Below are 23,447 nucleotides of genomic sequence, written 5' to 3' on the forward strand. Positions count from 1 at the left end.
ATGCTGGGTTTGCAGCAGTGAATGAATGAATGAATGAATGAATGAATGAATGAATGAATGGTCGTTGCGATCTTCTTACTACGCGAATTCAATTTCTTTGTAGCTGCAGAGGACATGCTATTTCCGAGATTAAAAAAATCGTTAAGTGCGTACTTAAATGTAGTGTACAGAGACATAATTAGAACGCAAATGAGCTGGACACACCCATCGCCTTACTTGGACAATGACTCACAACTTGTACGTAGATGCCCTAAGGACAAATTTAATCATAAATTGAATGAGGTGGTGAATGTCGTGAAAAAAAAAGCCACAGGCAACTCCATCTTCTATAATGATTGAACATAGACAACAATGGAAGGACTATTTCACTCATGTACCAATGCACCGAAGGCATGTAAGAATCTTGAGTTGTGATGCGTTGCCACAAGAACTGTGACACAGGCTAGTAGGCCTAACAGAAATGACAGTTGTTTGAACTTGTATAAATTATTGCAGGGCTATTGAGGAGTCGTTCAGTGAATTCAGCTCGGGGAAAGGAGAAAACACATTTTTGGATCAATGAAATGGTTAAAAATCATGCAAATCAGTATATTATTATTATTATTATTATTATTATTATTATTAATATTAATATACTTTAGTTCTTTTTCCAGAGGTCCGCAGAAGACACTCCTTTTTACTGACCAACAGTTTAATACTGGATCGTATTATTATTTTTATTATTATTATTATTATTATTATTATCATCATCATAATTATTATCTTTATCATCATCAGCATTATTATCACCAATATTATTATTATTATCATCATTATTATCTTTATCATCATCAGTATTATCATTATCATAACCATTATAATTAATATCTTTATTATCATCAGTATTATTATCACCATTATCATTATTATTATTATCATCATTATCTTTGTCTTCATCATCAGTATTATTATCACCATTATCATTATTATTATCATCATTATCTTTGTCTTCATCATCAGTATTATTATCACCATTATTATTATTATCATCATTATCTTTGTCTTCATCATCAGTATTATTATCACCATTATCATTATTATTATCATCACCATTATCTTTTTGTCTTCATCATCAGTATTATTATCACCATTATCATTATTATTATTATCATCATTATCTTTGTCTTCATCATCAGTATTATTATCACCATTATTATTATTATCATCATTATCTTTGTCTTCATCATCAGTATTATTATCACCATTATCATTATTATTATCATCACCATTATCTTTTTGTCTTCATCATCAGTATTATTATCACCATTATCAGTATTATTATTATCATTATCTTTGCCATCATCAGTATTATTATCACCATTATCATTATTATTATTATCATCAACATCATCATTATGTCTCGTGACCGGAACATTGTACGAAATGAAAATTTAAAACAAAGATGGAAATTTATCCTTCGAAGAGGTGGAAAAATTCAAATATCCTGGAGTAACAGTAACAAATCTAAATAACACTCGGGAGGAAATTAAACACAGAATAAATATAGGAAATGCCTGTTATCATCCAGTCTGCTGTCAAAAAAATCTGAAAGTTAGAATTTATAAAACAGTTATATTATCGGTTGTTCTGTATGGTTGTGAAACTTGGACTCTCACTTTGATAGAGGAACATAAATTAAGGTATTTGAGAATAAGGTGCTTAGGAAAATATTTGGGGCTAAGATGAAGTTACAGGAGAATGGAGAAAGTTACACAACACAGAACTGCACGCATTGTATTCTTCACCTGACATAATTAGGAACATCAAATCCAGACGTTTGAGATGGGCAGGGCATGTAGCACGTATGGGCGAATCCAGAAATGCGTATGGAATGTTAGTTGTGAGACCGGAGGGGAAAAGGCCTTTGGGAAGGCCGAGACGTAGATGGGAGGATAATATTAAAATGGATTTTAGGGAGGTGGGATATGAAGGTAGAGACTGGATTAATCTTGCTCAGAATAGGGACCGATGGCGGGCTTATGTGAGGGCGGCAATGAACCTGCGGGTTCCTTAAAAGCCATAAGTATTATTACTACTACTACTACTACTACTACTACTACTACTACTACTACTACTACTACTACTACTACTACTACTACTGCCACCACGACCACCATCACCACCACCGCTGCTAAACCATGCGTAATAACTTTTGATTCTACTTCAAAAGATCATTATTGACATTGAGAATTTAAAGGTTAAGGCGGGGAAGGTGGCTTCACATTTTGTCTCGAAATATTGCGACGCCACTAATGATCTTGTGTCGTAAATAACAAACTGCCCTCTCGAAAATGAGGCACGTGGGGATCACAAGGGTGGCGAAGATCAAGATGTTTTGCTCGCACTCATACCTCGAGAAGTGCCAGAGTATGTTCTGTTGACGGACCGAGTCCAAGAGCGGCGGCTGGCCTTCACTTGAGAATGTAGTGGCGGACTCCGTACTCGCGCTGAGCATTGTAGAAGCATTGTAGTGGAGAGAGTACACATCCTGTTCACAAGGCTGCATATCGTCTCTAATGTTTTTTCTTCTTCATATTTGTTTTTGCTGGCGTAAGAAATAGTCTGTGAAACTTCGATGTCCTCCCATACCACACACGGAGAGAAGACATACTTAAATCATTGAAAATAACCCCAAATTTATGACTGATCTTGGATTCGTGTTACACAACACCATACGCCTCTACGTGCATCAGCTTATTTAAAATCGGTTTCAGGATGGCTACTGTGGGCCAGCCGCAAATCTAGCTGCACAAAATTAATAAATTCTTTCCTATGTAACAGATTTTATGGAATTTGTGTATACCTACTAGTTACAAGTATATTTGGGTACAAACTCTGATTAACTTACGTTTATATAAGAGGAACTGCCCCTTTGTAGAGGGAGTATTTAGGTAAAATTAATAACTTCTCAAAAACACAAAATTACTTACTCACACGTTAAAAAGTGTTAAAATTTTAAAAAGAGGTATATACCTTCGACAGACGGCCCGTTTCGACGTGATGTTACGTCTTCATCAGTGTCTCTTGAACTACTTTTTAACGTGTGACTAAGTAATTTTATGTTTTTAACAAACAAAGCGTTAACGTGAACTTTAATCAATAATAACTTCTCTCTTATCTAACAGGTTTTATTGAACTTTGTACAGGAGTTACAGGTAGCATATATTTTTTGGTACAAACTTTGATTACTTTGTATAAGAGAAACTACCTTTTTTTATAGGGGGAGCATTTAGATAAAATTAAGAAGTTCTCTCCTGTGTAACAGATTTTTATGAAATTGTGTATACTAGCTACAGGTAGCCTATATATTTTTTTTTCTCTCTTTTTTTTTTTTAAGGGTAGAAACTCTGATTACGTTCGTATAAGAGGAACTGCCCCTTTATAGGGAGAGTATTTAGATAAAATTAATAACTTCTCTCTTATCTAACACGTTTTATTGAACTTTGTACAGGAGTTACAGGTAGCATATATTTTTTGGGTACAAACTTTGATTACTTTGTATAAGAGAAACTACTTTTTTTATAGGGGGAGCATTTAGATAAAATTAATAAATTCTCTCCTATGTAACAGATTTTTATAAAATTGTGTATACTAGCTACAGGTAGCCTATTTTTTTTGGGGGGGGGGTATAAACTCTGATTACGTTTGTATAAGAGGAACTGCCCCTTTATAGGGAGAGTATTTAGATAAAATTAATAACTTCTCTCTTATCTAACACGTTTTATTGAACTTTGTACAGGAGTTACAGGTAGCATAAATTTTTTGGGTACAAACTTTGATTACTTTGTATAAGAGAAACTACTTTTTTTATAGAGGGAGCATTTAGATAAAATTGATAAATTCTCTCCTATGTAACAGATTTTTATAAAATTGTGTATACTAGCTACAGGTAGCATATTTTTTTTTGGGGGGGGAGTATAAACTCTGATTACGTTTGTATAAGAGGAACTGCCCCTTTATAGGGAGAGTATTTAGATAAAATTAATAACTTCTTTCTTATCTAACACGTTTTATTGAACTTTGTACAGGAGTTACAGGTAGCATATATTTTTTGGGTACAAACTTTGATTATTTTGTATAAGAAACTACTTTTTTTTATAGGGGGAGCATTTAGATAAAATTAATAAATTCTCTCCTATGTAACAGATTTTTATGAAATTGTGTATACTAGCTACAGGTAGCCTATATATTTTTTTTTCTTTTTTTTTTTTTTTTTTTTTTTTTTTTTTTTTTTTTTTTTTTTTTTGAGGGTAGAAACTCTGATTACGTTCGTATAACAGGAACTGCCCGTTTATAGGGAGAGTATTTAGATAAAATTAATAACTTCTCTCTTATCTAACACGTTTTATTGAACTTTGTACAGGAGTTACAGGTAGCATGTATTTTTTGGGTACAAACTTTGATTACGTTGTATAAGAGAAACTACTTTTTTTATAGGGGGAGCATTTAGATAAAATTAATAAATTCTCTCCTATGTAACAGATTTTTATAAAATTGTGTATACTAGCTACAGGTAGCCTATTTTTTGTGGGGGGGGGGGTATAAACTCTGATTACGTTTTTATAAGAGGAACTGCCCCTTTATAGGGAGAGTATTTAGATAAAATTAATAACTTCTTTCTTATCTAACACGTTTTATTGAACTTTGTACAGGAGTTACAGGTAGCATATATTTTTTGGGTACAAACTTTGATTATTTTGTATAAGAGAAACTACTTTTTTTATAGGGGGAGCATTTAGATAAAATTAATAAATTCTCTCCTATGTAACAGATTTTTATGAAATTGTGTATACTAGCTACAGGTAGCATATATTTTTTTTCTCTTTTTTTTTTTTTTTTTTGAAGGTAGAAAAACTGATTACGTTCGTATAACAGGAACTGCCCGTTTATAGGGAGAGTATTTAGATAAAATTAATACCTTCTCTCTTATCTAACAGGTTTTAGTAAATCTAGTACAGGAATTACAGGTAGCATATATTTTTGGGTGCAAACTTTGATTACTTTGTATAAGAGAAACTACCTTTTTATAGGAGGAGCATTTAGATAAAATTAATAAATTCTCTCCTATGTAACAAATTTTATGAAACTTTGTTCAGGTGTTACAGGGGAAAACTTTTAATTTGCATTTTCCTAGTTCTGGGAAAAACGACTTAACGATTAAAATGAAGTCTTCCTGAATTTATAAGGCCATTTGAAACTTTTTAAAGTTTTTTTAATGCACATTAATTGTTTTGGCGTGAGGGGACGATATATTGTTTTGTATAAACTCTTATTACATTAATTGTTTATATCTGTAACTTCTGTACTGAGTAGTTTCATAAAAACGTGTTAGAGAAGGTATTAATTTTGTCCAGCTAGATTTGCGTTTTGACCCACTGTACGTCGCTAAGATCGTTACAAATGGCTGATCTACCTTGCTTGATGAAGGATTGTCATGAAACACGCCCTCCCCGGTGTTCGATTACCAGACGGCGACAGAACAGATCTTATCAAATATATCGTTCCCCACCAGCAGTGGAAACGATCGAAATATATCCCGTCTGAGCAATCCGCCACTGCGCCTAATTCAATGCAAGTAGGCCTGATAGTTTGCTTGTCTGCGTGGTGTAGAGCGTCTTGCCTTGGAGTAGCAATATAGAATGTCCGCTGGTTCGAATCCTCTTGGGGGAAGAAATTATATCGTGAAATGCCGCCCAGTGTATGGGAACGGTGCACACTCAGCGTCGTGATGAATTTAGGGCATGATCATCGTGTGACACATATTACCTCCGTACTAGTTGGATGATCGTTCAGCTTTCCTGAAGCATGTGGACGTGAGGTCAGCAGTCGGCTGGTCGGTCTTGACCCTCCGTGGGTTGTCGCGCTAAGGATTGAATTGGTTTATGGCATGCCACGTGTCTTGTCTGTGTTTGTATTGTGTCTGTCCATCCGTCTGTGTGAAGTTTTCCCACCAAAACTGCTGGACGGAGTTTGTTGGTTTTCAGTACCCTGTGTGGGAGTCGATTAAACGATATTCTGCAGTCAATAACCAACCTAACCCACAACGTTATGAAACGGAGCCGACTAACAGATCTTTTTCCTGCCTTCATTGCACATTTAAATGAATATTATACAGAGTGTTGTGAAGAGCCATGTAACACGTACAGTGTGGACCTCAATAATAATTACCTGAACTCAAGAACTGCTTCAGAATAGTTTCTGATCATGATGAATTTACTTGTGGAAAGTCAGGGTCATTTACAAGATAGAGCAGGAGTGTCTTAAGTACGAAAGTTCATTTACTCGCAGACGCTGTATGCCAAGGACGCCGGATGTACAGGGTGACTCAGGAGGAATGTGAAATACTTCAAGATAATGTAGTTTGGTTCGTCATTCACCCATATGAAGCCAGTTGTGTAGACCAATTTACCGACAGAGTCGTTGTCCAGGGTGCTAGTCTATGCTACACCCGAAATGATATGAGATGACGATGATGGAGATTTGTTGGAATGCCACAGGGGAACCGGAGCTCCCGGAGAAAATCCCTGTTTTATCTGAACCTCGTGCTTGTCCAACAAAAGTTATAAATCGGGTGTAGGCCTACGCTGGGGATCGAATATGGGACTACAAAATTATAAGTTCAGCGCTCCAGCTGCTAGACTACCATGGTGGCTAATCTTAAAATTTTTGAACTCTATAAAGAAACTCTGGCACTACATAAAAATTTTTAGGTGCCATGATAACTTGGCGCCTGGGATTTGTTTACCCCTGACTACAATCATTTTCTAGAATTTAATATTCTAATGTCATCGTCTAAGAAATCTCTCACTGCAATTATTAATTTATTTTTCCATATTTAAGATTACTCTGTCTCAAAAGAATTGCTGTCAATTTACCTCTAAGTGCCGATAAAAAATAATCATTGTAAATTTTAAATTTATATATTTCTAAAACAAATTGTATTATATACTTCTTAATTTCAATTCAGGAATCCGCCCCTGAGCACGAGTTCTATTCTTTCATTGGTGAAATAAAATGTTATCTGTGTATACTATATTTTATGTTACAAGTATTAGCAAGATAAAATAAAAAAGGGCAACAACTCATAATATGTCCGCAAAAACAAACATCCAAGTAAAATTCCGGGTTCATTGTAATTACTCCAGATTCTATTAATGATGTTTTATATTATATACTATAAGTTTTAAATTAATGGAGAAAGTTACACAACACAGAACTGCACGCATTGTATTCTTCACCTGACATAATTAGGAACATTAAATCCAGACGTTTGAGATGGGCAGGGCATGCAGCACGTGTGTGTGAATCCAGAAATGCATATAGAGTGTTAGTTGGGAGGCCGGAGGGAAAAAGACCTTTAGGGAGGCCGAGACGTAGATGGGAAGATAATATTAAAATGGATTTGAGGGAGGTGGGATATGATGATAGAGACTGGATTAATCTTGCTCAGGATAGGGACCAATGGCGGGCTTATGTGAGGGCGGCAATGAACCTCCGGGTTCCTTAAAAGCCAGTAAGTAAGTAAGTAAGTATAAGTTTTAAATTAGAGTGATGAATTAGATTTTTCACATCAACATAAAACTTTAAAATTCATTTATCTTAAAACTTTAAATTTTGAGTTGTTTCTCTTTTGAACTGTGCCGTCGCTATCATTGTCCATACCATAGCCCGGTTTAAGTTCACGATTCAGCGTGCTATACTTGTACAAGAGCGCGGCTCTTAGGCAACAAAATCACTCACAGTATAGTAGTGGTAAGCACAATAAGCCTCAGGCTGCAGTACAAGGCTTCGGGTCCGACCTCTGTAAAAAGACAATGCAGAGCCCGAGGGAGGAGGGCTGAGTCCCCCCTTTGCCTCCCCTAAAGGGCGCCCATGCCCTATGCCGATTATTTGCTAAGCAACTGATGTGGAAATAGGTTTAAGAACCAGAGAGAGATATGAACTGACGCTAATAGTGTTTATGTAATCAGCTGTTTGTTGCACTGGTTGCAGGACGAGGAGGCGCCGAGTGACCCAGACGAGCCACACTAACCCGCATGACATCCGTGTCTACACTGCATGCACACCAGCTTGTCCGTGTAGCTTGATGTAGACTAGACAGCTTTCTATGTTCGTATTTTATTTATTAAGAGCTGGGTAAGCAGTAGACAGTTTTGCGTAGGACTGCATTGTTATATTTCTGTAAAACTAAAAATATGTTTCAGAATGTAGGAAATTATAAAACACAACATTAATTTTATTTCATTTAAGGGGCGTTGGTTGCTAAGCAACGCGAAAGTTATGAAAATGCAGGCCTAGCTACATTTTGTTTTGTCATAGCTTAGGTTGTAATACAACTGCATGGCATTTGTTTGGCTTATTATATCCTATGTCTAGTTTTAAATAAATATATATAGAAGTTCTGACACATTGTTTTACTTCTTGGACAAAATTAATAACACATTAAGCTTTCTTTAATAATTACAGTACCTTCACATGTATTTGTACAATTTTATCTTCTCCTACATTTCAGTTTTCAAAGAAATTTTAATTCCGTAGACTTAGGAGTAGCAGAAAGTATATTTGTCAGAAAGACTAGGGTTCATTTAAATATCACCGTTTTGGGGCATATTTAAAATTGTTTTGAATTCATGCGTAATTTAATATCATTAAAATACGTGAAAATTAATATCTAAGGAACTAATGAATGAAACTTGATACTGTTACTGAAATGTGCAGACACAACAAATCCGCAGAATTTGAAAGAAATTAATCAAAAGCTTTAAAAGTTTCAAAACTCAGTCCCAGTGTCCCTTGAACGTGAAAAAAAAATGCACATTATAGTTTTCAGTGACTCATAATAACAAAAAAAAAATAATTTCAAGGTAGTGAATAAAACATAAAAAAAGTTTCATGTAAATTCACGAGTTACTTTGTAGTAAAAATGGTAGAAAACATGGTTGGTTAAAATAAGTTAAAAACACTTTGGTCACTGTTTTCCGAAGTTCTTAATTTGTTCACGATTTCACAGTCATGAAATTTCCGGATCACCGCTTATCATCAAGTCAAGATCAAGGCCATTGTTTTTTGTAAGGAGTTGCCCTCTGTGAGTTTCCGGGATCCGATAGTACAAACTGTGATAACAGACACAATAATGTGGGCTCTGACCTCAGTTTGTGTACTTGTACAATTTAGATTTAAGCACTCATGAAGCTATATTTGCATCATTCTGATCAGCCTCACCTGAAGTCCATTGTCTGGTTGTTTTCTGTAATATAGTTTATGTATTACATCAATGACTCCTTAACATTGTAAACGTGTAGCTAGGGTGCTTCACTTGTAAAATAAGTACATAACACATACTGTCTTATTTATTATGTAGTTTTGAAGACTGTGTCGGGTTTTGTACAAAATTGATCCTGGAACAAACATATTTTTACTGAAATAAAAGTTGGAACTATTACAAACAGCAAGCTTACGTTGATTTATGTTGGCGAGTAACTCTGTGGCAAATGTCTGCATGATACTAACTTAACCAGATTGCTTTAAGCTCTGCAACGTTTGTGCTAACAAGCAAACATTCCCATGGGGGCAGTTAAAAAATTTAGTTTTTTTTTCTTCCACCATGTTAGTAATGTCAAAACAAGTACTTGTACAAATTTTGGCCACTCGAGAGCAATTACGAAGGCAGCCCAGAAAGTAAATTTGCCTGGGGCCGTTTACAGAAAGAACATACAATTTCATGGAAAGATTTATTGGAATCGATACAGCAATTGTTGCACTATATTTCAACACATTCCCCACCGGAATTGAGACATCTGTCATACCATGAGATCAACTTTTGTATCCCTGTGTCGTAGAAGTCTTCCACTGGGATCAGAACCAGCGTGTGGCAGCCATCTGCACCTCTCTATTGATTCCACGGTGTGAAAATGTCTCATTTCTGGTGGGAATTATGTTGAAATATGCCGTAACATTTGCTGTATCTGTTCCAATAAATCTTTCCATGAAATTGTGTGTTCTTCCTGTAAACAGGCCGGTAAATTTACTTTCTGAACAGCTCTCATAATTGTATATATTATATATTATGTACCGAAGTACTAGAGGGAACCCAAGAGTTGGAACTCAATCAGAGACAATTCTGTCCGACGTCGGGATTGTATCCGGTGTGGCTTAGTGGATAAAGCATCAGCACGTAGAGCTGAAAACCCGGGTTCAAGTCCCGGCGCCGGAGAGAATTTTTCTCCGTTCCATTACTCTTTCATCGTATGATGACGCAGAATATCTGCATGGAAATAACATATGTACTTCGGTACATTGAAATAATATATGATATGCGTAAATCACGAAGTGATTTAAGACGGCGCTTATTCCGTCGGATCCCGGCCAACTAGTCACTCATAACGAGTGCACCTCAGCACATGTGTGGACTTCGGTCCTATGTTCATAGACATCTATGACGTAGTGCAGAGGGCGGCCACTAGAGGGAACCCAAGAGTTGGAACTCAATCAGAGACAATTCTGTCCGACGTCGGGATTGTATCCGGTGTGGCTTAGTGGATAAGCATCAGCATGTAGAGCTGAAAACCCGGGTTCAAGTCCCGGCGCCGGAGAGAATTTTTCTCCGTTCCATTACTCTTTCATTGTATGATGACGCAGAATATCTGCATGGAAATATCATATGTACTTCGGTACATTACAATAATATATGATATGCGTAAATCACGAAGTGATTTAAGACGGCGCTTAATCCGTCGGATCCCGGCCAACTAGTCACTCATAACGAGTGCACCTCAGCACATGTGTGGACTTCGGTCCTATGTTCATAGACATCTATGACGTAGTGCAGAGGGCGGCCACTAGAGGGAACCCAAGAGTTGGAACTCAATCAGAGACAATTCTGTCCGACGTCGGGATTGTATCCGGTGTGGCTTAGTGGATAAAGCATCAGCACGTAGAGCTGAAAACCCGGGTTCAAGTCCCGGCGCCGAAGAGAATTTTTCTCCGTTCCATTACTCTTTCATCGTCTCATAATTGTGCTCCAGTGGCCAAAATGTGTATAACCACTTGTTTTGACATTATTAACATGATGGAAGAAAAATAACTAACTTTATCTACCTTCATGAGAGTGTTTGCTTGTAAGATGTCTGGACTCTGGCATAAAACATTGCAGCTCAGTGGTTTTTTATTACTTACAAGGAAAACTGTCACGTGGTACTAACAAGATCCTCCTTCACAACTTACCGGTAGAATTGTTTAACAGATGTTTGATGTCACCATACAATACTAGTCCCTAAATTAAGCTTTGTTTAGAGCATAATTGAGGCAAAATATGTTTCTTTCTATTTTCCAACCATATGAAATCAAGTTTCTGTGACTTTGCGAAAGCATTTACAGGATCATATAGATCCTTCTAGATCTGTTGAAAGCAGTCGTTCACAGTAGCCAAGCATAATGGTTCGTACAGCATCTGTGAAATTAAATAGCACACAGTTGCTGATACCGAAATATCCTCAGGAACGAAATCTTACTCGATTTGAAATCATGTAGGGTTGTCAGGTTTTTATCAGAAAAAAAAAATTGCTTTGATCAGCTCAGGATAGGGTTGCCAACTTTTTTTTTGAAGAAAATATAGGAGATTAAGGAAACGAAAAAATTTCACATATAAAATAGACAAATTATTTGGTTCAGTTACAAAAAACAACAACTTTATTCTACACTTCAGCACCTAGGCTTAAATTAAGAGTATTCTGAAACAGATTTTATCTCACGTAATAGTTGAAGTCCACTGCAGTTTGTCTGATTTGATTAAATGTGCCGTGCTCATGTTTTGAACATCTGTCAATTTTTTCATGAGGTGAAACACCCCCTTGGTATACGTAGAACAAAACTAGCTGGTTTCTCCAAATTTATAACATTAACATGGTTCTATCTTAAACAGTTGAGCACTAAAACCCATTCTTGGCAAGCACTACTTTCTATGAAGACTGCACATTTTAATGCATCTCTTGAACAACAAAACTCATCATATAAACAAATCATCATTCACGGCAATATCAAATTTTTACATTATGCAAAAATAAGGGAGAAAAATGCTTGAAAAAAAGAATAATACAGGACCCAGGAGTCTGTTAAAAATTAGGGGCAAATACGGGAGAGTTGGCAACCCTAATACTGATGTAGACTGTTGGCCAGTGCATTGCAGAGCTTCCTCTGCTCACTGTTGAGCCCGAGGTTTGCAGGTTCGAACCGCATTACATTTTTATGACCAATAACTATGTAGTTGGAAGCACCATTAAATAAAATACTGTACCCCACTACTACTGCTGTGACTTTTATTAGTACTATTACTATTTTTACATTAATGTCTTCTCTGAAATCACGATTTGTGCTTTTTCAACATATTCAGTACACTCGTATGACTATACACATGCAAAGAATTTCTTCTTAAATTTCTGTAATTTTGATCGGGACTGTAGTAACAGATACAGAAAAACCTCATTACCCGGATTTATACAAAATGTCATATTGATCATTATACTCATAATCATTATCACCTTCACAAAAGGGTGGCCAGATGGTCCGCCATAGCAAACGAATATCTCTGTCAAACATTTCAGAAGTCACACTAGTTTTTATTTCCCTAGCATTTCATAGAGATATTTGTGCATTCTTGTAACACGTTGTATACAGTGATGTTTGTGTTTATTCATTGTGTGTACATAGACTGGATGTGTAATTGCATCGCATCTGTTGTGTAGTGTATCCAGCTGTTCTGAAAAATCCGACCATCCATGCTGTCTGTAAATCTTGACAAGTCTCGATAAAAAAAAAAAGCCAGATTGCACTGTTCTAAAGTCTCCCATAGTGTTCTTTGGTCACGTGGTTTTAAACTTCGTTGGTTTGAAAAGCATATTTGCTTCCTCAACTATAATTACGTAGATAATTGTTTTTTGCAGCTCCGTATTGTATTGTATATATTTACATTCCATGGTATTTGTACATAGCTTCACAACTAGAATATGGAACAAGTCAAAAAAATTTAATAGTACTACAAAGTCTTAATTATAGTCGCAGTCTAGTTGAAATATATACAGAAGAGTTTTACAATATACTAGTACAACACAAGGGGTTAGTATCTATATTTAATACAAGACAGAAATATTCATGCAGTCATTGTTGAAAGTCATAAATTCATCTATAGAATAGAAGGCGTGAGAAATTAGGTACTTCTTTAATTTGGCCCTAAATAATCTTATGTTTTGAGTTTCATTTTTTATATCGATAGGGAGGCTATTAAAAATTTTTACTGCCATATAACGCACTCCTTTTTGATAGCATGATAGACTTTCCGATGGAGTATGAAAGTCATTTCTTTGACGTGTATTTATGCTATGAACTGTTGAATTAGTTACAAAGTTTTCACGATTACATACGAGGAAGATTATTAATGAAAAAAATATATTGACAAGCCGTGGACATTATTTGTATTTTTTTTAAATGGTCCTACACTATTCCCTACATTTGACACCTACTATTATTCTAATTACTCTTTTTTGTAGTAGGAATATACTGTTACTATCTGTAGAATTTCCCCAGAATATTATTTCAAAAGTCATTACCAAATGGAAGTATGCAAAATATATTGTTTTTAAGATATTGATATTCACTATCTCTTGCATAGATCTAATAGCAAAACATGCTGAATTTAGTTTGAGGATAATTTATTTAATATGATAACTGACAGTCCAGATATTTGAAGTCATTTATTCGTACTTGCCACATTATTATCTGTTATAACCTTGCTTTTATGGATCGTTGTGTTTTGTGACAGAAATCTCATAACAAATCCTTCTAAAGTGATGTTGATAAAATGTACGTCCCCTTCTATGAATACATTATCATTTCCTAATAGTGATTTATTCAGCCTGTATTGAAATCTCTTTACCGGTACTAAATATTTCATTTTATAAAATTAATCTAGAAGCCTAAATTAGTTCTTTGAGTTTATGAATAAAATTTAATCATGTAAAGCACATTAAATGTGGAGGGTTAAATACCCTAACCTAAATCCGAAAGACATTTGGGGCTGGTTCATGGATGTTACCAACACATTTTATTCTGTCCACTTATTTTCGGGTGTAAAAATTTTTTTCGCAAAATTTCATTGTTTGCAGTACATATCTCTTTCATGCTTGGACTACCCATCACAAGAAGTAGACTTACTAGACCCAAGATCTGCTGTGCCTACACTCAGTCCGCTGTCTTCACCCCTCTCGCTGGTGTTTGTATGCCTGCATTACAAACATACTGGGTGATCCCTTTGGGTATGCATAAAATAAAAACACCGTAAAACATTTACTGCTGAACTTTATTTGTTGAAACTTTGTGCATACAACACTGAAAGATGGGAGATTCCTCAGAGCTCGACATGACCCCCATTGCGCACCCTGCACAACTCATAATGGTGATGCAATTCAGACCATGTCCATTGTAACATAAGAGGGGTGACTTGTTGAAAAGCTTGAGTAATTTTTACTCTCAGATCATCAATGTTCCTGGGTTTCTGTGAATAGACAATGTCTTTAACAAAACCCCACACGAAGAAGTCAGGAGGGTTAGATCTGGGGAGTTTGGGGACCAAGCCAAGAGATAGCTGCTCCTCGTACTGGGTTTCGCCTGCGACCTCCTGCATGTATTTTTTAACACAGAACCTATTTCTACAAATGTTCGATACCACAACATTATGGAATCGTATTTAGGTACATTACGCACACCATACTCACATCGAAATTCCCTTCGAACTCTTTTAACACTCTCAAATTTAGCATACCAAAGAACACATTGTGTCCGCTGTTGATTTGTAGTAGTCATTTTAATCATCTACGATTTTCATTTGTCCTTTCAGATTATGCATTGTTGATTGTCATATATGGAAACTCCCATCTTTTAATCATAATATAACCAGCAGGAAATTTTTCCTACTATCATAATAGCTTTATAATAATAAATTAATATTATCCATACCCAAACGGATCAGATTGTATTACCCATTTTCTGTAAGCGGCCAAAAGACTTCTGATTGTGTTTTCTTTCTTCGATGCTGAGACTTCAGAATTGCAATCCATCGCCACTTGGTGGAGCTGTGATAGTTTTAGCTTATTTGACTGCATGTGATGTTGCTCAAAACTCACTCGAGCTTGCAGCTTGCTGTGTGTCTCTACTTTCAAGCATGAAAATGATTTGCGATGTCCCCTGTATGTTTTTGGTTGGTTAAGATTCCAGTCAAGCTATTCCAGTTGCTTGGTTTGATTCCTACACTCACAAGGGAAGGGTTTCGGTTCGAACAGGAATTTTTGGTTAAAAATTTGTACAGACACTTCCCTCACAATGGTGATGAAGTCCGTAAAAGCATTCATTTGTGTAACTCTCCGTTTGGTTGGTATTGGTCAATACACTTCTTTAAAAATGTAACCTACATGAGGATTCTCTATAAAATGCCTGAAACAGCATGGAGCAGAGCAATAAGCACAACACACAGAAGCAACACCTGAACAATCTTCTGAACCACACTCCAGTGCTGAACAATCAAATGCCACCTGAATTACATTTTTGAAGTCCGAGACTTGTTCAGGATTCACGTAACCAGCTGACTGCCAGGAATACTGAAGCATAGGGCGGTACACTGGAGCAGACAACTGGTTATGAACAACAGAGTGCATTTTCATTATAAACACTCGATTTCCCAAGTTAAGTTCTGGATTCTCAGCAAGAGTCCTTATGCAATCTGTTATCCTCCGAGCATATATTTTGTATTGTCTAAGGAAATAGATATTCAGAGGCTGGATATATTTAGTTTTTTAGGTGGAATGATCATACATTCTATGCCCTAGCCTTGAAATGATTCATTTAGTCTATAAAGGTTGTGTCTTTGTGCGCATTGAATGACTCTCACAACAGTATATACTTTTGATTAGCTGCAATATTTTCAGACAGAACGTTAGAGAAAGATGTTCTTAAATGCGCTTTAGACATTTACCACTCGCACTAGCTTCTAGGCTAGGCTAGGCGTACGGGTAAGGTGTCCCATCCCCTTAACTTGTGCAGTGCTCTCCCCACCCCTCAACTTGTACAGTGCTCTGACAGACAAACCACACATTACACAACGAATGCTTTTGGGAGCTTTACAGAGATGTAAAGATGGGCCTGTATACAAATTTTGGATACGAAATTCCTGTTCGAGCCGAAATCCTTCCCTTGTCAGCATGCTCTGTGATTGTTTTGGCTTGCAAAGTGGACTGTCTGTTGAAGAATGTTATTACCATGTTTACCCATTCCTGCTGTTGCTCCAAATGTTCTTGAAGAATTCTGTTGCTCTTTTTCCCATTCTTGTTCTTGCTCCAATTGTTCTTGACTCAAAATAATGTGTGAAGGTTTTTGACTATTATATAATATTCATCCAGAAACTGAATTCTGTCATGGCAGTAATGTATTACTTATTTGATTGGTAGTGAAGGTAAGCATTTAATATTTCTTTGGGACTGGCTATTTTGAAGTTTCTTTGACTGTTGTATGCACAGTCATATTTTAGAATGACTCCTCACACATGATTGTGACGTCATCATCATCCAGCATAGCATTGGACCCAGTGATCCGTTGAGGCCTTTGTGGATTCTTGCCAATGTTCCAAGGTCTTCCCAGAGATTTCTTGCCTTTTGGTCGGCAACGCTGTTCACTATTAGTCATCCTCTCTGCACTACTTCCATAACCATCCTTGGTGTTTACCATTTATTACATACTAGCCATACCCGTGCGCTCCGCTGCACCTGTTAGAAATAAATATAAAGTAATTACATAATTAAAATAGGACGTTTGATCCAGGGAACATTCGTGTTTGATAGAAGGATAAATCGTTTAATATGTTACTTAATTTAAATTGTATTTAAATAATTAAAATGCGATCATTTTGGTCCAGAGAGCACTCATTTGGTGCAATGACAATTCCTTTAACATGTTTCTTAATTGTTATTACATGCAACCATAGTTTAATGAAGATTGACATATCATTTAGTTTTAATGCGTATACTTTATATTACTTGCTATATGTTTCAGAAGTTACTGTAATAACATTGTAGAATTATGTCCATCTAGAGAAACTACACTTTTCAATGGTGAAATAATAATTAAACAATTAATTAGCTTCCGATATTACTTCATACAAACACAGAAACATTCTAGCTTTCGATTTTTGTTGTCCAAGGCCCCTTATAGACGAAGTCATTTGTTTTTATTTCAATACAGCGCCTTAGATGGCGTTGTTATTGTAATTTTGAAACTCATTTATCTCATTAAATATCAGTCCTATCAAACTTTTGTATAGAATAAAACTTATCGGAATTTATTTTTAAAGAAACTTTTGTTATGTAATATTTTTCACGAAAATCAATAATAAGCGAGATATTTCGAGTTCTTTAATTCAGGCCTTTTATAACCCCCCTTTTAAATAAAGTATTTTGAATGCCATATAGCCTATAATCTAAGTTACAACGAACTTAATTTATATTCCAATTCTCATATAAATCAGTTCAGCCATTATCGCGTGAAAAGGTAACAAACATACAGACAGACATACAAACAGAAATTTCAAAAATGCGATTTTCGGTTTCAGGGTGATTAATTATATATGTTAGGACCAATTATTTTTGGAAAATCGAAAATTACCAGAAAAATTTCGGCTACAGATTTATTATTAGTATAGATAGAGCTACATGTGTGTAGGAGGTCTGGTTTGTCTAAAGTCACTTTATTACATTTAAAGCTAAATGTATGTATGTATATAGAAAGTCTAGTTCTAAAGACACTACATGTACGGCAAGTTTACTTAAATATATACCATCTGATAAAGCTTAACAGAAAGATAATCTTTCAATGGCACACTGTGGATTATCTGGTAATGGAACTGCTGACCATCTTGCTAAGAAGGGAAGTAATATCTTACAAAGCCCCATGTCATCTTTATCATTTAATCAGTTAAAAGATTAATCAGCTTAAAATATCAATCTCCGTTCATCATTCATCTACTGTTCTACCCAAGGGCAGGTCTTTCACTGCAAACCCAGCATTCTCCAGTCTTTCCTATTTTCTGCCTTCCTCTTTGTCTCCTCATATGATCCATATATCTTAATGTCGTCTATCATCTGATATCTTCTTCTGCCCCGAACTCTTCTCCCATTCACCATTCCTTCCAGTGCATCCTTCAGTAGGCAGTTTCTTCTCAACCAGTGACCCAACCAATTCCTTTTCCTCTTCCTGATCAGTTTCAGCATCATTCTTTCTTCACCCACTCTTTCCAACATAGCTTCGTTTTTTATTCTGTCCGTCCACTTCACACGTTCCATTCTTCTCCATATCCACATTTGAAATGCTTCTCTTCACTTCGTCGTAATGTCCATGTCTCTGTCTCATACAATGCCACACTCCATACGAAGCACTTCACTACTCTCTCCCTTAGTTCTTTCTCCAGAGGTCCGCAGAAGATAAATATGTATGTATGTATTTATTCACACTGCAATGGGTATATACCCGGTGGCAGTGGTAACTAATTACACTCAATAATGACAATAATAAACTTTTAAAAATACAATTAATAATAATACTAATAATTAATACTAACAATAATTATTAATAATAATAATAATAATAATAATAATAATAATAACAACAGGAAATATCCTAAATTAAATGAAGCACGATCACTTAAAATAACATTTAAAATAAATCTAATTTGTATCTTAAAACTAAGATCGAACTAAAACCCACGAGTATGATATGTTCATATCTGCACAAGTACCTTTCCACATTACACTCATTTCGCTGTCAACTCACTCACTGCACTGGAACTACGACACATTTCACTGATTCTATCCTGATTTCACTAACACTTCAAAAACATTTCACTGTTCAAATACTTTGCACTGCCACTATAAACTATAAAGCTTCACTGACAGGAACACGTTTCACTTACACAGCACACTTCACTGACACAACACACTTCCCTTTTTCTATTAAAAGCTTCCTTTGCCATTGCTATCCTCCTTTTGACTTCCTGGCAGCAGCTCATGTTACTGCTTATAGTACACCCCAAGTATTTGAAGCTGTCCACTTGCTCTACTGCCTCATTTAGGATTCGCAAGTTTACCTTCTTCGTCTTATTTGCATTTATCTTCATCCCATACTGCTCACAGTTGTCATTTAGCTCCAGTAATATCAATATATATCATCATTTTCCACGATGTTTCAGATAATAAAAGATGGAAGTGTCTCAGTGTACAATAAAGTACAATAATTCTTGATTATCCAAGGAAAGATACAATTTGTCAAAGCACTTGAACAAAATTGGAATTATTTCTTCACACTTTGTCCATTGTGCAGTCTTCAGGAAGGAATGGATCAGAATCGTCTTCAGCAATGTCCAGTCCTTTGCTCTAAACCCGTTGTGTGTGAGTAGCAATAGAGTTAATGGCTTTATTGTCAAGAACTCAACATTATTAACAATAACTTTTTCCAAAGTCAGTTCATGTCCCAATTGTACCTAGTGCTGATTTCACCTGTTCGTGGCTTTGGACCTGCTATGGACTTGCTTGACAATGATTGTTCGGCTAAATTTTAGACCCCCTGCAAGTCCCGAAAGACAGAAAGCAGGACCAATGACACGGAAGGAACTTCTCGGATCAGGTTTTGAGGCTCATGTTCTGTTTGTACCCAGATCCCGGGCACCCTGGAAGACAAATTCAAACGAGAGAAGTCTGCGGCAATTGTGATGGAGAACCACCACGGCAGCTCCTGATGGCGGTGGCACGGGCTGGAGGCAACTCGGTGGTTCCCTAGTTCAGACCCGTGTGCTGCGTCCAAGATCTTCCTCGGTGCGGGCGGGCGGCTGGCTGCACTTCGTCTTGATATATTTTTCTAAGATTTACACTGGAGGAAGGCAAAGTACCTGATTGTGCAGTGGAGGGCATCTTGAGCGCGACGTGACAGTTTTCCTTTGTTCTTAGTAATCTCTATTGTTGTTGTTGTTACTATTATTATTATTTTATTATTATTATTATTATTATCATTATTGCCATTACTATTATTATCATTATATGTACGTGCGTGCATGTTTTAGAGGAACCTGACGACTATAACGCAGACAGGAGAGCCAGCTCTAAGAGCACACTGTCCATATCCTTTTGTAAGACTGGATTTTGGTGTTTACTCAATAAAATGGATATATATATATTTACATGTTGATGTTTCACAATTACACTGCACCTGCTTCTACGAGGCCTGTCTAAAAAGTATCCGACCTTAAATTTTCCCGCGCAAAGTAGTGATTCTAAGGCGGCGCCACTGTGCACGGTGGAAGGAGGAACCGTAATGCGCATGCTTGAATTTTTTCACCGCATTCGCTTGTGCCAGTCACTGGCTGGTGGTCGCCAAGTAAGGTGCTGTTCTAAGTGTTTCTCGGATTTAGTTTTCTCGCAAGATGACTGAACGAATTGAGCAAAGATACTGCATCAAATTTTGTCAAAAGCTCGGTGTTTCTCAAAGTCAAACAATTCGTAAGATTCAGCAGGTGTTTGGGGAAGATGCGATGGGTGTAACACAAATTAACCGATTCAAAGATGGCCGCACATCAGCGGAGAGTGAGCAGCATTGTGGCAGGCCCCAAACTGCTCGGGGTGCAGCTGTTGTTGAGAGGGTGCGAAATTTGGTGATGGCAGATCGTCGTTTGACCGTGCGGGAGATTGCCGAAGAGGTTGGAGTGAGTAAAGATTCTGCACATGCAATTTTGCGTGATGATTTGAACATGAACCGAGTGGCTGCGAAATTTGTGCCCAAGTTGTTGTCCCCGGAACAAAAAGACCTCCGTCGTGACGTTGCACAGGACCTTCTGGACACCACCAACACTGATCCTGGGTTTCTGAACACCGTGATAACTGGAGATGAGTCATGGGTGTACGGGTACGACCCAGAAAAAAAAGACAGTCGTCGCAATGGAAGCATCCCGAGTCTCCAAGGCTGAAGAAAGCACGGCAGGTGCGAAGCAAAATCAAGGTGATGCTGACTGTTTTCTTTGATGTTCGTGGAATTGTGCATCACGAATACGCACCGGAATGACAAACGGTGACAAAGGAGTACTATCACGATGTTCTCCGGCGACTCCGTGATGCAGTTCGGCGCGAAAGACCAGACATGTGGACGGCGAACAACTGGCACTTGCATCACGACAACGCCCCCGCACATTCATCCCAATTGATCCACACTTTCTTGGCCAAACATGGAATTACAACCGTTCGCCAACCTCCCTACTCTCCAGACCTGGCTCCTTGCGACTTCTGGTTGTTTCCAAAATTGAAGACACCACTGAAAGGATCCCGTTTTGAGAGTAGAGAAGAGGTAATGGGGAACGCGACGACGGAGCTGAACACCATTCCAAAAGAAGACTTCCAGAGGTGTTTCCGGCAGTGGAAGGATCGGTGGGCTAAGTGTGTGCAAGCACAAGGGGATTAGGGTCCCAACCCCGTCAGGTATTTGAAATATTTTTTCTGGCTAAAGGTCGGATACTTTTTAGACAGGCCTCGTATGCAATCTTTGGCCTCAGTGCATATCTCTGCAGAGGTGCCAACTTTTACAGATTGACCGTAATTACTAAGGAGCGGATTTCTATATAATTAATAGTTATTTATGGTACTTGTGAGGTAAGTGCATCTTTATCGCGCGAATGGAAACATTTAAATTACACGAGCGCAATAAAGATCACGCTCACAAGCACCATACGAAATTTTATCCATAACCATAACGAAAAATTATGTTTTATAAAAGAAAATATGTTGAAAATAAGTCCTCATGTAATCACATATCATGGCATGGATTTTAGAATCGATACGTGTACTAGGTAGGTCATGATGTAGGAGGCCATGATTAGTGAAGAATGGTATTTACGGCGTTGGATAAGTAACAAATTATAATTAATTATGTAATTTTAATATATATTTTTTTCCACTTTAAACGTGTATTTTCGTCTTTTTGAAGATACAGGGATTATTTAGAAGTGTTCACGGGACTAATGTGATTAAAATAATTTCACATTTTACTTCTGTAAACTTAAGAGGAATACTAAAACGTAATTAATCATCTTGTCTGTTTAGCTCAGTTGGCTAACGCGTGTTGTTTTAAAATCCTATAAACTCAACTTCGCAGGTTCAAGTCTCCTCGCATCCCAAAAGGTAAATTATTACAAGATTTAAAAAAAAAATACATATTAGATATGGATGCAATGCACAAATTACGGCGTAGTAGATAGAGAAAAGAGAAGGAGATTGAGTGTATGTATATTTAAGAAATGGTAATAAAGAAGTAGAGGTAGTGACATCTAGTAACTAATATATTAACTTCTTGAGTAATAGTTGAATGGAAAAGTACACGTGTGTACCCGGGTACTAGGAAAATACTAATGAACTGTGAGATAAAGTTCAAACTGTGAGGTAAAGTCTTTATCTCACTAGTGAAATAAAGTAATGTTGAATAAAAGCCTACTTTACAAACGCAAAAGTATTTAGTAAAGGCATGCTTTTCGTTATGGTCATGGATAAATATTATTTTTGGGTGTGATAAAACACAATTAACAAAGTTAAACATTCCGAACATGAAGTTTCAAGTTTAAAACCCGAATTTTATTTCACATAAAAACACATATTTTCACAAAAAAATTATGTAAATACATATTTTCAGGAGATCTATTATAAACACATAAATCTTGGAGTTTTTTTAATTAAATAATTTTTTACAAGAACTTTTAAACATTTTAAAACTAAATCAATTATGTCACTCAGAAGTTCGTTATCTTTTTAAGAATTCTTGGTTGCTTCGTGTTTTCTAAGCGCTGTGTGGTGTATCCGTGATCCATTTTTGTAATAGTATCGCCACAAGTTCTGAGAACTGCTAGGCAGCATATCAGTGTTATTATTAGAGAATAAATTAACGTGGACAAGGAGGAGAGATCTTGCAACACATAATTAGGAATGTTTATTGTTGCTGAAGATGGTTTCATTCCACGCTTTGATTGTGAAACACAACAGATAAGAGCTGGGTATGAACATTATTTAATTTAAACAAATCTCTCGCTGATGTCTATCAAGTAAGGCAATACATCTTGTTGTGATTCCCTGTTATCTGGCTTCGTCAATCGATATCCTTCAAGATATACTGAAAGATGGTTGTTTAAAAACGATTTGGCTTTCCTATTAGCAAATCTAATCAATTTGTGTGACACCATAAAAAAACTCGAAACATCCAAAAACCTGTTGTCTGAAACAGGGAGGTGCGTGCCTTGGAAATTAAACTAGACTCGCTACCAGGTTCAGAAGTACAATTACTAAGGGACA

The 23,447-nt window shown here is 36.5% G+C and overlaps 1 protein-coding gene across 5 annotated transcripts in view; it reads left to right on the forward strand.

Moving 5' to 3' along the window:
* Positions 1-23,447, forward strand: part of Pfrx (6-phosphofructo-2-kinase/fructose-2,6-biphosphatase) — a 137,616-nt gene that overhangs the window by 94,625 nt on the left and 19,544 nt on the right. The window contains exon 3 of one of the 5 annotated variants that reach the window (XM_069827306.1): positions 8,032-8,483. The exons of 3 other annotated variants lie outside the window; for them this stretch is intronic. In XM_069827306.1, the coding sequence (XP_069683407.1) occupies positions 8,032-8,070 (39 nt within the window). In that variant the 3' untranslated portion in view covers positions 8,071-8,483. Of the gene's footprint in view, positions 1-8,031; positions 8,484-19,783; positions 20,303-23,447 lie in introns of those variants that run through there. One more of the 5 variants, XM_069827304.1, reaches the window with a different exon arrangement.

The sequence above is a fragment of the Periplaneta americana genome, chromosome 6 (genome assembly GCF_040183065.1).
Source record: "Periplaneta americana isolate PAMFEO1 chromosome 6, P.americana_PAMFEO1_priV1, whole genome shotgun sequence".
Classification (NCBI taxonomy): domain Eukaryota; kingdom Metazoa; phylum Arthropoda; class Insecta; order Blattodea; family Blattidae; genus Periplaneta; species Periplaneta americana.